Source organism: Rhamphochromis sp. 'chilingali', assembly GCF_963969265.1.
Source record: "Rhamphochromis sp. 'chilingali' genome assembly, chromosome: 18".
In the NCBI taxonomy this organism is placed as follows: Eukaryota; Metazoa; Chordata; class Actinopteri; order Cichliformes; family Cichlidae; genus Rhamphochromis; species Rhamphochromis sp. 'chilingali'.
This window is the reverse complement of record NC_137945.1, coordinates 35,432,738-35,450,491: the sequence shown is the minus strand read 5'-3', so window position 1 is coordinate 35,450,491 and position 17,754 is coordinate 35,432,738. Positions and strand designations below refer to the sequence as shown.

Sequence of the window (17,754 nt, the reverse complement as noted above, 5' to 3'; positions counted from 1 at the left end):
CTTGGATATGCAAAATAAAGTAAAACATCCAAAAGTTTGGATCACCAGTAAAACCAATGAAATACTTTTTTTGTATCTAGTATTTATAAACATATAAAATCACTTGGAAATAACTTTTCATCATGTACTTCCTGTTTTTGAAACGCTCTGTGTGTGGGCTTCACAACAGGAGACACTGTGTACAAATAACACACACTATACTGCAAACACACATATGAACCTGAGCGACAGCCTGTTCTTACTCAAACTTAAGAAACAAATGAAGCTAAAAACATCTTTTTTATATTTTCATGTTATTAATTACATAATTATTCAGTTTAAATTGAAGGGGACCTTTAAGTCAGAAGCTATGTTTCTTGAATTCTCCCAGAGTGGCCCCATTTCACTTCATCCACCATCCCATTCACACACCACTGTGTGTCTGTCTATTCATACATTTGTGTCTCCATTTCAGAACCCACAGGGTCTATTTATACACATTTTCTTTCATACAAGAACTCAGAAGCTCAAACTGCAGAGGAGGCTGTTCTACGTGGACCACACTCAGCAGTTTAACAGAGGTAAAGCGCTGCCTGAGGACATGCTCTCCCACACTACTGTGGAATAATCTCACTGGCTTACACCACTGATGGTGGCTCTTTGCCTCAAGTTCAACACGGTCCACTCAGTTCCTGCCCGAATGTGAAAATGACCCAGATACCATGACAGGACGTTTCTTTCTTGACCCTTTACTCCCAGTCACATTTATGGCAGCAGTTAATAAGTTGCTTAGTTAACTAATAATTAATGAACTCATTTAGTTAGACAATATTCTGTGGTTATCTGATTTTTAACAAAACAGCGAACACGTGGCCAGGACATGGCCTCCATCGTGCACCAAGGTCTTTCTATTCTACTTCTGGTAACTGGAGGGGAGTTTGTTTGGTGCTCTTATACAACTGATAAAACAGATTATTTGACATCAGTTTATTGATTATCCATCTGCTCGATCCCTGACCGCCTCAGTCTGCACACCAAGTATACTAGGGCATCATACTAACCCCAGGTTGTTGTCTGAGGCACTTTGAAAAAAGTGCATGTATGGATGAGGCGAGTTGTTTCTACTCTAACTGAGCACCCAAGAGCTATAGAGATTGACAGACCACGTGACTTTTGCGCATTGCATGCCGGGAACTCGTGGCAAAACAATCCAAGTACTTGCATCAAATGCAAGCATTTGCAGCACCGCAAAACGTTCATTCTCCGGTTCCAATACCTTCTTGTTTTTTCTTTGCCCCCCAATAAGTTATGTACAAAACGAAGGAGAACAATGCCGGTCCGTACAAAGACAGACTTGATGAAAAGACAAAGAAAAGATACGAGGAAAAAAAATCAAAGGAGTGAAAGGGTCAGACCCTCACGAGCACACAGAGGGACAAAAGATGTTAGCGTGCTGCCCAACTTTCACCACGCTCATATTTATAATCATACGGTTCTTGGAGTGAGTGCATACACTCATGAAGTTTAGTAACTTCAGGTCACTGCAACAAGCCCAGGTACAGTTTACCGACGGATGGGTGCAGGACCTTGAAATGCACCGTGTAGAAAGTAAAGACCATCGTACGTATCATAAGTTTACCAGTCTCACAAATCTTCGTCATAAATACACATTAGTTAACAATTTATTAATATAACCTTTGAGCTCAATGGTAATTAATTAGTAGTGGAAATAATTTCTGGTTCGCATTACAGAAATGTAGCAGTGACAATAATATTGTATGTTGTAATCGTACTGGACAATTAGTGATACAAAACAACTGTTTTATCCTGTGAATAAAAGTATATGTTTTTGTCAATGTACCATAATAACAGAAGCGAAACGCAATATTGTGTCAGGACAATTCACTACTTATGCACAATAAACAAAGGAGCATAGCGCGACAATTTCTGTTCAGCGCCAGACTTGCTTGTAACCTATATCACCAATTATGTTAAGAAAAATGACACATTAACTACAACAGCAGACTGACCTTCGTGTAAATGCTTGGAGCAGACTAACCTGTGAGCTGGAGGGTTCTGGGACGTTATATTTGGTCTTTGAATGGCTGCAATCCAGTCGCGTCTTTGTTACTTCGGAAACATGGCTCGAACAATTTCTCTTCAACGACGTAATCTGATAACAACCGATCTCTTTACCCGTCGGCTTCCCGTGGCTGTCATGTGACTGGCTATTGCAGTTAATAACACAACAGCTTCTTGACATTTTTTGTGTTTCTTTTTATCGCTGTGTAACTGATTTCAATTGAAAGCCTGCGTGCGCTAGTACCTCTTGCCACGAGTTCCCAGAATCCTTTGCGGTTTTACCCCTGAGTGACGTCACATTTTCAATCTCTATATAAGAACCAGTCCTAACAAACCCTTGTGTGTCGGTGGCAGCTGAACTTCATTCAACCATGGCCTGCAATGACTTTGCCAAATTCTTCACAGAAAAATATCCAAAAGATTGGACAAGCAATTGGTACATCAACAGCAGATCCAGGATATGTACTGTATCCACCGAAAAACTGTTTAAACACCATCAAACAGTTTCACCCGATTAACAGCAAAGACCTGGAGGACATCTTAGGTCAACTGAACTCCTCCTCCTGCTGTTTAGATGTCCTGCCAACAAGTTTTTTCAAAAAGGTCTCAAAGACTTTGGAGTCAGACCTGTTACAGATCGTCAACTTTTCTTTATTATCAGGTGTGTTTCCAGAACCACTAAAAACTGCTGTAATCAAACCTATACTGAAAAAGGACAATCTTGACAAGACACAAATGAACAACTACAGGCCGATCTCAAATCTCCCGTTTTTAAGTAAGATCATTGAAAAAGCAGTTTCTCAACAGCTCAGTTACTTCTTAAAACAGAATAATTGCTACGATGCCTTCCAGTCAGGTTTTAGACAGAACCACAGCACTGAAACCGCTCTGACCAAAGTGTTTAATGACATATGTCTGAATACAGACAGTGGAAAAATGTCAGTCCTAGTTTTACTGGATCTCAGTGCAGCATTTGATACAGTTGACCACAACATATTACTCAAACGACTGGAGAACTGGGCAGGTCTTTCAGGAACTGTACTAAACTGGTTTAAAACATACTTAGAAAACAGGAAATACTTTGTATCAATAGGTAACTTCACATCTGAACAGACAAGCATCACATGTGGAGTTCCCCAAGGTTCCATCTTGGGACCCCTTCTGTTTAACATTTACATGCTCCCACTGGCACAGATTATAAACAACAACAAAATAAACTACCACAGCTATGCAGATGACACACAAATATATATCACAATGTCACCAGGAGACCGAGGCCCTGTACAGGCTCTTGGTAAATGCATTGAGGAAATTAATGACTGGTTGTGCCACAATTTTCTCCAGCTAAACAAAAACAAAACTGAGGTAATAGTCTTTGGCGCCAAAGAAAAACGATTACAGGTCACCAGAGAACTTCAATCTATACACCTAAAAACCACAAACCAGGCGAGAAATTTGGGTGTAGTGATGGATGCAGACCTAAAATTAGAAAAACACATTAAGACAATAACAAAATCAGCTTACTATCACCTCAAAAATATATCAAGGATAAAAGATCTGATGTCTCAACAGGACCTGGAAAAACTAGTCCATGCATTCATTTTTAGTAGGCTTGATTACTGTAACAGCATCTTTACAGGTCTACCTAAAAAATCAGTCAGACAACTACAGCTCATTCAGAACTCTGCTGCTCGAGTCCTCACTAAGACCAAAAAAGTGGACCACATCAGTCCAGCTCTGAGGTCTTTACACTGGCTGCCTGTCCGTCAGAGGATAGACTTTAAAGTTCTGATGCTGGCCTATAAAGCTCTGAATGGTTTAGGACCAAAATACATCAATGACCTCCTGACCCAGTATGAACCTTCCAGATCCCTCAGGTCATCTGGATCCGGTCTTTTATCAGTTCCCAGAGTCAGAACCAGACACGGAGAAGCTGCATTCAGCTTTTATGCTCCTTATATCTGGAACAAACTCCCAGAAAGCCTCAGATCAGCTGAAACACTCAGTTTATTTAAATCCAGGTTGAAGACTCACCTGTTCTCAGCTGCATTTGAATAAAGCACCAAATCCACACTTTTAAGCTTAAATTTCAAAACTTACACTAACTACTGATCTTATCTAGGGATGGGTACCGGTGTCCGGTGCCATGATGGCACCGGTTCTGACATAAACGGTAGTAACCAGACCGAAAAGCAGCGCACATTTCGGTGCTTTATTTCGGTGCTTTTTTTTCCTGAGCCGTGATACACTTCTAGCCAATAATTTTACGTTTCCGAGGATAGTAGGCGGGGCCAGGTACGTACGTTCTTTTAGAGCAGAGCTACAGATTAAAATGCCCAAGGCGAAAAGTCTGGCTGTACTTCACAGCAAAATATGCAAACTCAGCAGCCTGCAACAAGTGCTTTAAGCTGATACTGTGATACTGTCAAAGGAGGTAACACCTCAAATCCGATGAAACACCTGGCGACGCATAGCGTTTTTTTTAAAAAGCCCAGAAATGTGCCGTATTTGATAGCTTGCTGCGAGACCTCACACCGAGCGCATCTACTGTGCGTGGGTTGCCTGTTATCTGACCCGGAGTTAGCAACATCCCCCAAAAACCCCGAAGAGGAGAGTCCTGGCCCCTAGCCCTGCCAGTGTATCAGAAATGATGAGGATGATGATGCAGCAGCAGCCGTTCTTCTCTGGGTGAGTAGCTTAATGTTGTTCGTGTGTAATTTACGTTGAGTAGGCTAACCACGTTATTAAGATAAGATAAGATAAGATAAGATAAGATAAGATAAGATAACCTTTATTAGTCCCACACGTGGGAAATTTGTTTTGTCACAGCAGGAAGTGGACAGTGCAAAAGTTATGAGGCAAAAATTAGAATACAATAAGAATAAATACAGTACACAGCTGTACAGAATAGAATAAAATAATATACTATATACAGTAGAATAAAATAAAATAAATATACAATAAGATAAAAATAGAATACAAATGCTATATACAACTGAGTAAAAATACAACGATGACAGAAAGGATTATTGCACTTAGTATTATTGCATATGTATGGATGTGTGTGCTTGATCAGTTAAAGTCTTTGTTGTGGAGTCTGACAGCAGTGGGGAGGAAAGACCTGCGAAATCTCTCCGTCCCACACCGTGGGTGCCGCAGTCTCCCACTGAAGGAGCTGCTCAGTGCTGTCACAGTCTGCTGCATGGGGTGGGAGACGTTGTCCAACAGGGATGACAGCTTAGCCGCCGTTCTCCTGTCACTCACCACCTCCACTGGGTCCAGAGGGCATCCTAGAACAGAGCTGGCCCTTCGGATCACCCTGTTCAGTCTCTTCCTGTCCCCAGCAGAGATGCTGCCGCCCCAGCAGACCACACCATAAAAGATAGCAGAAGCCACAACAGAGTCATAGAAGGTCTTCAGGAGTGGGCCCTCCACTCCAAACGACCTGAGTCTCCGCAGCAGGTACAGCCTGCTCTGCCCTTTCCTGTAGAGGGCGTCTGAGTTATGAGTCCAGTCCAGTCTATTGTTCAGATGAACACCAAGGTACCTGTAGCTGTCCACAGCCTCAATGTCCATACCTTGGATGTTCAGTGGTTGCAGTGGAGAATGCTTGTGCCTGCGGAAGTCTACCACCAGTTCCTTGGTTTTACTGGCGTTGATCTGGAGGTAGTTCTGCTGGCACCAGTCCACAAAGTCTTGGGTCAGACCTCTGTACTCCTTGTCGTCCCCATCAGTGATGAGGCCGACTATTGCAGAGTCATCAGAGAACTTCTGCAGGAAGCACTGGGTGGATTTGTGGGAGAAGTCTGCAGTGTAGATGGTGAAGAGGAACGGAGCCAGAACCGTTCCCTGTGGGGCCCCCGTACTGCAGACGACCCTGTCCGACACACAGCCCTGAGTCCTCACATACTGTGGTCGGTCGGTGAGGTAGTCCAGGATCCAGGTAGTGAGGTGATGGTCCACTCCAGAGTTCACCAGCTTGTCCTTTAGAACCGAGGGAAGAATGGTGTTGAAGGCACTGGAGAAATCAAAGAACATGATTCTCACAGTGCTTCCAGCGGTCTCCAGGTGAGCGAGGGAACGATGTAGGAGGTGAATGACGGCATCATCCGCTCCAATGCCAGGCTGGTAGGCAAACTGAAGTGGGTCCAGTGATGAGCTTATTAGGCGCCGAAGCTGAGCCAGGACCAACCGCTCCAGGGTCTTCATCAGGTGGGATGTCAGAGCCACCGGCCTGTAGCTGTTGAGGTCCTTGGGGCGTGAAGTCTTTGGCACTGGTACAACACAGGAGGTTTTCCAGAGCTGTGGGACTCTTCCCAACCTCAGGCTCAGGTTGAAGAGGTGCTCCATCACCCCACACAGTTGGTCCGCGCAGGACCTGACGACCCTCGAGCTGATGCCATCTGGACCCGCTGCCTTCTTGCCATTAATCCTCCTCAGTTCCCTCCTAACCTGGGTGGTTGAGAGAGACAGGCTGGAGCCTTGTGTTGAGTGTGTATTGGATGCTGCAGTTGGGGGTGGGGGGGAGTGAGCAGGGTGAATAGAGGAGGTGTGAAGTGTCTGAGGTGGAACAGCAGCAGCCGTTCTTCTCTGCGTGAGGAGCTTAATGTTGTTCGTGTGTAATTTACGTTGAGTAGGCTAACCACGTTATTACATTAATGCATGTGAGGTGAACTAGCAAACATCATCATAGCTACATGCGGCTGTCTTCCTGTTTGATGGCAGATACTCCCTTCACCCTGGCCAAAAAGGCTAAAATGACCAAAGAAAAAGTGGAAAACAGTTAAACATGAGAGGTTTTTGGACAAAGTTTGTGTTTTTTCCATTGTTTAAGCACTGCTTCCAGCCAAGAGTGATACCATATTTGCCCTATAGCTGCAGAAAAGGCTAACGTTGTTATCTTTTTACAAAAAAACCAGCTGAACATGAGAGGTTTTTGGACCAATTTTGTGTTCTCCATTCTTTAAGCACCGGTTTGAGCACCGTTTGAGCACCGGCACCGTTTCAAAAGTACCGATTTGGCACCGGTATCGGATAAAACCTAAACAATACCCATCCCTAATCTTATCTATTTCTGATTTTATCTGTTTTGATTTTATATACTGTTTTGTTTGTTTGTTAATTAGTTTTTGTTTGCTTGTTTTAATCAATTTTAAATCATGCTTTTTATTTGTTTTTGTTTCTAATGTCTCTGTAAAGCACTTTGAATCACCTTGTTGTTGAATTGTGCTATACAAATAAACTTGCCTTGCCTAAAGTGTGATTTATGTGGCTGTCCTGAAATGATGATGATGATGATGAAGTGTCCTTTAGGTTTACTGGACAGTAACTGTTTCTCTCTTTGAATGTGTACATTTGATGTTATACGTCCTCTCAGTATTTCTAAAGCTGCGTCCACAGTTTGGCCTAATGACCTCAGAACAAATAAACTCTTGTTCACACACACACACAGATTTTGCAAACAATGGCAGGTGATGTAATAACTGGAGGGACTGGGAAGGGCTGATGGCTGGCTGTTAAGCGGTGGCCCAATTTGAGCTTCGCATCCACACAGGAACCAGAGTCCTCCACAGAGCCACACTGTTCACTTCAATAGCAGTTGGAATAAAATACACTGTAGCACAGCGGTCCCCAACCTTTTTTGCGCCACGGACCGGTTTATGCCCGACAATATTCTCACGGACCGGCCTTTAAGGTGTCGCGGATAAATACAACAAAATAAAACCGGTACTGGTACCAAAAAAAGAAGATTTATTCATAACACACGTGAAAAGACCCAGGAAAACCGAGTTAACGATCAAAACGATAACAAAATAACGCTGAAAACTGATAAAACCCTGAAAACCAAACATTTCACACCTGAGCCTCAACTCTCGCGGCCCGGTACCAAACGACTCACGGACCGGTACCGGTCCGAGGCCCGGGGGTTGAGGACCGCTGCTGTAGCATATCAACTTCATTCAGAAAAAGAAAGTTAACTGCACAGAACCTCCTCTTATCTGCAGATGATGTGGTTCTGTTGGCTTCATCGGGTGGGGGCCTCCAACCCACACTGCAGCAGACCCCACCCTAGTGTGAAGACAAGAGTCTGAGGCCATGGTCCTCAGCTGGAGAAGGGCAAAGTGCCTACTTCAGCTCAGGCACAGATTTATAGCTGCTTTGAGATTATTATGTTATTCCTGATTGAATAAAAAAATCAGGTTGTAACCAAATATAAAACTAAGGTATGATTATCATCGCTTTTGTCCTTGTTTAATATTTATTCTATTTTTTTTTATCTTTATTTTGAACATGTTGAAAAAGTACAACAAAATAGAATTAAAAGAGACAAATGAACAAAGCAAAACAAAAGGAAAACGAGCAAACACAACTATTTAAATTCAGGTTGAAGACTCACCTGTTCTCATGCTTTTTATTGTTTTTGTTTTTTAATGTCTCTGTGAAGCACTTTGAATCACCTTGTTGTTGAATTGTGCTATATCGTTAGCTTCATAGCATAATTGCCTAAGTCATTGACTTAGGCAATTATGCTATGAAGCTAACGATATGAATAAACCTGCCATGTACCAGTATTTCCTGTAATACTGTGTCCCATCCCACAGATACACCTTTACACTACACTGTACCCTATGAGGACATCCAGATCACACAAGCTGTGATCAACAAGCTGCAGAAGTGTACTTTTAAATCAATGAACAGTTTGTCTCTGTTCATGATCAGCTCTTTCTAGATGACTCCCTTTAAGTCAGTGTGTTGATGTTTATTTAGTCCATAGTGAAAACCTATTTCTGGTATTTCAGGTGGAGTCACAGAACTTTTGACTTACTTGTTAATCACACTTCAAAACATAGTGACTAAAAAAAGGAACAACAGATCAAAGTCAGAAAATGGCATTACAATGCATGAAACAAGTTTCTAGTTTTCACCTCCTAGGACCTGGCGTCCACAAATGTGGACATCACATTTTGGGTTGTCTAGACCAAAATACTACATTTTGCTCTACAAGGGCCTGATATCCACTTACGAGGACGTTATTCTGCTACTTCTCTATCAAAATTTAAAACGAATGTCCTCATATGTGGATGTCAGGCCCTTGTAGAGCAAAATCAGGTAAAAAGATAATTCTTTGTTTTTAATAATGGATTGGATTTATATAGCGCTTTTCAAGGCACCCAAAGCGCTTTACAATGCCACTATTCATTCACTCTCACATTCACACACTGGTGGAGGCAGCTACAGTTGTAGCCACAGCTGCCCTGGGGCAGACTGACAGAAGCCAGGCTGCCATATCGCACCATCGGCCCCTCTGGCCAACACCAGTAGGTGGCAAGGTAAAGTGTCTTGCCCAAGAACACAATGACCAGGACAGAGAGCCCGGGGATCGAACCGGTGACCTACTGGTTACAGATACGCTTCCCAACCCCCTGAGCCACGGTCACCCTCATTCATCATGTCCCAATCAGCCCAAATAGCAAAGAGAAAATAAAAATGCATGAAATGAAAGAGTTCGGATCTTAGGAGGTTAATGTTGATGGTGTGCAAGCTTCAGATCTGGGGATCCACACGTTTATCTACAATGCCACACCTGAACAGACACAGGTGATTATGAGAAGTGGTCAGTGGGAACAGTACAAAATCAGATATGCATTAAAAGTTTAATAACGATACTAAGGCGAAGAGTACGAATTATTCACCTGCGCCTAAGAACATCATGCCAAATAAGATTTTATTTCCTCACTTTGATTTTGTCTATGGCACAAAATCATAGCTTGTGTTGGCACAGTACAAATTCAGGCTCCTGTGAGGAACTTCCTACATATGTAGATAACGTGTCACTGACATGCAGTGACCATAACACAGCCATTTTAAAGTGGGTGAGCAGTAGAAGACTGACCTGTTATTGAAGTTGGTGCAGTAAGTGAGGTCCTTGCAGCCCAGCTGGCAGGGCTCTCTGACGTCAGCCAGGCAGTTGATGAGCTCTGTTTCCACTGGGTTGTACTCACAGAGCTGGTCAAAGTCTTGCCATGTCTGGCTGCCCCAGTTGGAGCTGATCTCCAGACACATGTCCCTGGAACACATTTATAATCAACCTGTAGTTCACCTCTGCTCGCTGTAAATGACACCCAAACACCGTCTTTCACTGATGTCAAGAACTAAAAGTGGCATACCTGCAGAGTGAGGTGTTGGCTTTGGAGCAGCAGTGCAGCTTGGCACAGTCCATCTTGGCAGGAAGGTTATCCTCTTCAGTTATGGAAGGAGTCTGGACACTGCTCAGAAAGCACTGCCACATAGGCTCCTGAGGGAGCGGCTGGGAGCCGCACTCTTTGATCAAACCCTCCATAATCTCATGCTCTGTGCTCATAGTGCGAAGGATTTGTCGGCAAGCCATCTGGCAGTGGGTAGCTGCCCTGTCGCAGCAGTACAGACCTGCATGTGAGACAACGTTACTGAGTTTATACATCGCCCACTGAAATTCCCACGCTCACTACATCAGTCACGAAACTGCACACACAGAGTTTCCACAGATATTTGTATGTCTGTTTAACGAAGTGAAACACTAAACATATATAGTCAAATGTGCAGGATGTCACTCTGTGTGTGAGGCTGGCTTTATGGAAGATGTTTAGTGCAGACGTCCCACAGTGGGTTGGTTAATACACTCATGTTAACTAACTAGTGACAGAACAACAGAACCAAAGACAAGAACCAGTCGTGGGGATCCCGTCTGCACCAGGCCTGGCTGCAGCACTGAGCTGCACAGCAGGGCTCCGTGGGGTAAACACATCCATGTGCTCGGTGTTCAGGACGGTCACGTGGTGCAACAAAAGGTTTATTCAACAAACCTTCAAGCAAGGGTGCGTAGACCTGGGATATAGAGTACGCTTGGGGAGTGTGATGGTGTGTACAGTGTCTATTTAACTGTCTCCACGTTGGGTGAGTGCTGAGTAATTGCATATCGTTAGCTTCATAGCATAAGTGCCTAAGTCATTGACTTAGTCAAATGACTTAGGCAATTATGCTATGAAGCTAACGATATGCAAAGCACACTGTGCACTGTCGATCTTACGTGCTGCACAATAATATTCAATATTTTGTATTTACTGTTATCTTCACATAGATCATCGCGATGATGTCGTTTATTATATTGCTGTCTTTTTTTGCTTGTTTTCTCTTTTTTCTTTCTCAACAGATGATCCAGGTGATTCATAGATGTATTTTTTGTCGGTTTGTTTTGTTTGTTTTTGTTTTTTGCCCTTTATCCCCATCCCTCTGTTTTTCTTTCCCTCTTTCTTTCCCCCAGTCATGTCTGTCCCGTGCGTAGAAAGTGAAAATAAAATAAAGTAAACAATAAAAGGGGAATCAAATAGACCAATACGGCAAGGCCGGGATGGTCCATTTGGTAAGGTAAATCCGTTGGGCATCTTTGCCTTTAGACAATAATTCTGATGGCAAAGAGCCAAACAGGACAGGAGGGGGAAAAAAAACCTTTCATCTGAGTTTTTAAAGTTATGGATAAAGATCATTTTTGCCAACTTGCCGACTCTTCAGCATGAATTCATAACTGCTTTTACACTTGGAAATTATTAAAAACAAATGTTTCTGTATTACCTCTGGAGTGAATGGTAGCTCAGTCAGTGGTAAACATGGATGAGCTGTACTCAACTTCCTGTCTTAGTGATCGTTTTATATGCACCATATGACATCTGCAGAGTCTCATGGAGTTTGTTTCTAATCCAGCACTTTACTCTCTTCATAGGAAACACTGAGCTGCACTTCCTTTTGTTGTGTGTGAAGCAGATGGACTTACTGTCCACAGGGCTGTGTATGGGGTAGGACTTTGTGAAGTTGTTGACACAGTGAATCAGCTGAGCACTGTGAGTCTGACAGTAGTCTTTGACAGCGCTGATCTGGGACACGGTGGGGGTCGAGTCAGTCCTGAAGATGGCCTGGCAGTACTCTCTGCAGGTGGTGTGACGACCTGCATAGCTGCAGCATGTAGAGCCCACTGCAGGGACACACACACATGCACACACAGGTTAAACAGTAAGAACAGCTGGCTGAGGTTAGGAGTATCAAAGTATGCAGTGACTGTGCCAAGTGGGCCTGAGGTTTTCAAGCTCTGCCAAAATCCCAGTTGGTTACAGTCAGGGAAACAATACCATGACTTGCAAAGAAATGAAGAGTTTATCATTGTGATGGTGCTTTCTTTGTTATTTGTCACACTGTCTCAGATTCACAGATAAACTGGAACAGTGAGGACTCCATCCAGGACAATTCATCCAAGAGCACAGAAGCACAGAGAGAAACAAGAAATGCAGATCTTACTCGCCTCAGGTCAGAGTTCATTATTCAGCATTAAGGAAGGCGCGGGGCAAAACTGGCATCAAGGAGTTCCAAGGAAAAAGCCCCTGCTTACCAAAAAGTCCACACAGGCTCATCTCACATTTGACAAAAAACATTGTGACGAGCCCCAAAACCTTTGATAAAATCTTCTGTGTGTTGTAAAGTCCCGATCCATCGGCATGAAACTAACACAGCATTTCATAAACGCAAAGCACCAACAGACAAACATGGTGGGAGTGTAATGGTCTGGGGCTCTGCTTTGATGGAACCATATACCCTGAACCCACACCTGAAGCTCAAGCACCCTCAGGTTATGCAGCATGGTCCACCAACCAAGCAAGCAACCAAGCAAGCAACCAAGCAAGCAACCAAGCAACCAACCAACCAACCAACCAACCAAGCAACCAGCCAACCAAGCAACCAAGCAACCAAGCAACCAAGCAAGCAACCAAGCAACCAACCAAGCAACCAAGCAACCAGCCAACCAAGCAACCAACCAACCAACCAACCAACCAACCAAGCAACCAACCAGCCGACCAACCAACCAAGCAAGCAACCAAGCAACCAAGCAACCAAACAAACAAACAAACAAACAAACAAACAAACAAACAAACAAACAAACAAACAGGTTTTGAAGAGGCTTAGTGACAGACTGGACTCAAACCCTACACAGCAAAATCTCCAGTGTTAAATTAATACTAGAGAGTGTCTGTATGTGTCCACTCCTCTGAGTGTTAAATATAACAGTGTTATATGTTTAAAAGTAACCTAGTCAGTTTTGAAGATTAACAATGGCTAACACTGAGCAGTGCTGATTTTCTAACACTGGAATATTTCTAACATTTTGAGTTATTTTCCAGTGTTAGAAAATCAGCACTTATATTTAACACTCAGAGGATTGGACACATACAGACACTCTCTAGTATTAATTTAACACTGGAGTTTTTGCTGTGTATCGACACACTGTGGCATGCTCTTGGAAATCCTCCACTGTGACTGAATGAAAACAATTCCGCAAAGAAAAGCAGCCTTCAGAGCAACATGAACGACTCACTGCTGGTTATTACAAACGCTCGATTGCATTTCTCCTCATTAGGTTCAAGGAGCAGCCACTCTTTAACGGTGAAAGGAAGGTTTGTTTTCACAATAGACCATTGTTTAATGAGTGTTTTGCATTAACTTGGATTATCTTTGTCTAATATTAACATTTGTTTAACCCTGTGAAAAATGCAAGTGTGACAAATAAAACTAAGAATAAAACTGGCACTGTACAGCAAAAAACGAATACCACTCAAACTATTCTGTAAAGAATCACAACAAACAGATATAACAACAACAACAACAGCAACAACAACAACAACAACAACAGCAGCAACAACAACAATAATAATAATAATAATAATAATGATATATCCTCTAAACAAGAAGTTATGAGGTAGGCAAATTACAATGCTCTGCTATTTGTTTATTTATAGTACGTATGACAAACCAAGGATGGAGACAAAAACACTAAATGTGGCAGGAAGTGAGTGAATGACTTACTTTCATTTTTGGTGATGCAGCTGTAGAGCGAGTTCTAGAATGAGAACAAGAAGCTGTGGTGACTCTGCTCACACAGACCACACTACTGCAGCAGAAACATGTTACTGGATTCAAGTCTCTGAACCACTGAATGACCTTTGACCCTTGACTAAAAAAACCTATATTTGTGCTTTAGTGATTGATCACATTTCATTCAAACATTGGAACAGACGTGAGGAAACTGTGATTCTGACCAAGAAAACACTTGAAGGAATAATAATAACAACAACAGTGTGGAAACATTAGTAACTTCCATGTAAGCGTGCACATTTTCATCGACACATTGATACTCTTGTAAATCTGTAAAGGGAGCAGTCGAAGGAAGAAGAGACAGAAACAAGCACGAGGACATTTACAGTCTGACAGCTAGCTTCAATAAGCGATGTAAGCATAACAGCAACAATCCATCTGTGAGCGACACAGAAACACAGAGCTAAGAACTTCATCTGTCTGACAGTGTGCCACTGCAAAATAATCTCACCTCTCTGAAGCTGTTGGACTTACCTCTGTGGTTTTCTTGCATACTTTTGTTATATCATTTTTTGAAGATGCCTACATGGGGAAAAGAAATCAGATCAGTGTTGGGGACAGCAGCTCGCACCCCAGGATGGACTCACAGCATCTCACCTGTTTGCATTCCTTGCGACACTCGGTCGTGATGGCCAGTTCACAGCAGCCCAGCCCCACCCAGCCTTCTGATTTCCTCGATACTCCTGCAAGCAAATCATACACCAGAGAATCAGCTCTTTGCCACGTGGATTTCTTTCTATGGCTATTAACTATCACACTTTGTGACACTGATTTATTTACTGTTACTGTGAATTATGAAAACAGATTCACATTTACTTATTCTGAGATTTTCATATTCAAACGAGAGCAGCGATAACACCATGGAGGTGGTTTTATGGTGAAGCAGAGCGAGCGAGTTCACTGCCTGCAGTAAGCTCTGCTGTCACATGTCTGAAAACAAAGGTGTTCACTGTAGTCACTGTCTGTGCTTCTCATGCTGTATATTCTGATCTTTGCAGAGTGAACTTCACTATCTCCACGTGTCCGGGGTGGGTGGAAAGTCCTCTCCCCCATCTGTCCAGCCACCATCGTGCACGTGTACAGACACACCTGCAGGACCAGCTTAAGAGTAAATCCATGAATGTTGCTGGAAATCAGTGAACATCAATGATGGACGATGTCTCACTCTGAGAGGACTGGAGGAAGGTTTTTTTGATTCCTTCATCCATCCATCCTCTTCTGCTGATGTTTGTCAGGGTCATCGGTGAGCTGAAGCCTGTCCCAGCTAACATAGAGCGAGAGGCAGGGTGGAGGACACGTCTCCAGCCTGACGCAGGGCTAGCACCCAGAGACAGACAACCATTCACACTCACATTCACACCTATGGGCATGTAGAACCACCAGTGACTCTAACCCCACTAACTGCATGTCTTTGGACTGTGGGAGGAAGTCACCCAGAGACAACCCACACAAACACAGGGAGAGCATGCAAACTCCACACAGAAAGACCCCGGCCTGATTCAAACCCAACACGCTCTCGCTGTGAGGCAGCAGCGGTCTCGCCACTGTGCTGCATAGCCCGAAGTAGACACCGCCCTCAACAGTGTCACATCAGAAAACACCCAGAGGGACATTTTAGACACCTGTGATTCCACAACAACCAAATGTTTTCAGTTGGTGCTAAGCTGCCGACTGCTACAAAGCCATGCTGTTAAGAACATGACGTACACAACCTGACACTGCTATCATCTCTCATCAATGTTCCTCTATAAACAGTATGTACTGTACATTTACATGTGCTGTCCCCGTGTCTGCCCGGCCACGTGTGCTTCTGTTTACTTTCTCCTCTCACCTCCCCGCCAGGGCGGAGCTCATTGCGGGCTCCCGCCCTTGGCTCACATACCTTCTCTTTATCAGGCTGCAATTATGTGTTGGACATTTAAGGCCGGGACACAGACGGTCTCATTGCTGGATGATTGTGCGAGACACGTTAGTGAATCTCTAGCTCTGTGAATCTCCTGTGTGTTTTTGCCTCTGAGTAACCGGCGTTTCCCCGTGTATAGTTTTCCTGGACCCGTCATCTACGGAGAGCAAGTGTGAATGAGATTCCCTTCCCGGATTTTTCCCTTGGACCCTGCAATTGCCCCACTGTATCTGCACTTGGTGATTGTGTAAATAAATGTCATTCCTTGTATTGGACTCTGATCTGCGCTTGAGTGTGACATGTGCTGCACCAACAGATGCCGGTGCAACAGTTTGCAGACAGATTTTATTTTGGTTGGTGGTTAAATACAACAGCAGATCAGCATCAGGATGTCGTGGTTTCACCTGCTTACCTGGAAGTGTAGAATTGATGCACATCCAAAGTTCATTCTGTAAGACATAAAAATGGTTAATGTCAGAGGTTATTAACAAAAAACCTTAATAACAGCTTTTATAATTCAGGTAGCATAATTATCAGATATGTAGCTCTGTTTTTCTCACACACCGTGGGTTTGTTAAAAAAGCAATTTTGCAATTCCACTTCAATGTCTGGGAGAAGAAGCACGAACTTTGGTAACTTTATAATTCCATGTGAATATATTAGTCTGCAGGTCTTTTATGAAAGTAAATGGGTGAAATTAGCAGGTGATAAGAATAATGTTTCTGGCTTGTTCCACCAACCATAGAAGAGGGCGTTACACTTTGGCTGAAGAGAGAAGGAAGCTGGTTGGATGTAAGAAAATGTTGCTTTAACAAAAAACTGAACGAGTTATTATGTGGCCACTCTATAATATTCTTCATATTTATAATAGAGTGATTTGTATATATTAGTGCTATTTGTTAAATGTGTGAACTCTGTAACAGATTGGATTATTTAACTAGCTGAGTCTGTTGCTGTAGCCCACATCATTTCCTCAGGGATTAATAAAGTTTTGTGATTGTGTTAATGTTTCAAAGAAACAATTAACCAATGATTTATTTTCAGAGACAGCTGTAAAGCAAACGTACAGATCAGCAGCTCTGATTGGCTGCTCTGCTGACCACATGTCTACTCGACTCCAGATGTGCAGCAAGCCCAGGTGTGACCCGTGATGCAGCACACTGTGCACGGCTCCTTCGCTGGTTGTTGGATCAACAGTTTCAGTGAGCCGGTGCTCACACAGCAGTTATCTGCTGCACTATATTAGTTATGCAGAAATCCCATGACTTTACAAAATAACTGAATAAACTGAGCCAGTTCAGTTTTACAAAGAACAGACTCTACATTCTTCATTTCAAACTGAAACAGACGAGTGTTGAAAATATGAATGTGAGGAAACTCCCACTGGAACCAGAGCCCTCTGCGTCCTCTGCGTCCTACAGCTGAGGGACGCAGACACATGTTGTCGAGCTGGTACAGGACAGTAAGACGTACACTTGTTGACATGTCAGCTGTGTTCTCTTCACAGCTTTCAGAAAGCACTTCTTCAAACTCACCGGGCTCAAAGTTTGGCTTTGAAAACTCGGGTTCTTTCACTTCCATAAGGTAACCAGCTTTCACTGCTGAGTAAAAAGAGACTGTTGTTTCCTCAAACCTACCAGCCCCTCATTTATCTTCTCTGTAGTCAGCTGTGCTTACCCGTTCTTGTACTGTTCACCAGGATCGTCTCACAGTGCTGATGAATATTTTATTCCTTGAGCACTGAAACGTGAACACACCAAACACACAGGTGGATAAACAGGAGCTGCTCTGCTCTTCTTGAACTACTCGACACTCTGTGTCCACTTTTCTCCTTT

The 17,754-nt window shown here is 43.2% G+C and overlaps 1 protein-coding gene across 1 annotated transcript in view; it reads right to left on the bottom strand.

Annotated features, from left to right (window-relative positions):
* reck (reversion-inducing-cysteine-rich protein with kazal motifs) overlaps nt 1-17,754 on the bottom strand; it is a 100,997-nt gene that overhangs the window by 44,402 nt on the left and 38,841 nt on the right. Inside the window, exons 4-10 of the mRNA XM_080865841.1 lie at nt 16,332-16,368; nt 14,614-14,699; nt 14,491-14,538; nt 13,948-13,981; nt 11,870-12,067; nt 10,230-10,488; nt 9,956-10,129 (exon numbers count right to left, since the gene is read on the bottom strand). Of these exons, the coding sequence (XP_080721967.1) occupies nt 9,956-10,129; nt 10,230-10,488; nt 11,870-12,067; nt 13,948-13,981; nt 14,491-14,538; nt 14,614-14,699; nt 16,332-16,368 (836 nt within the window). The remainder of the gene's footprint in view (nt 1-9,955; nt 10,130-10,229; nt 10,489-11,869; nt 12,068-13,947; nt 13,982-14,490; nt 14,539-14,613; nt 14,700-16,331; nt 16,369-17,754) is intronic.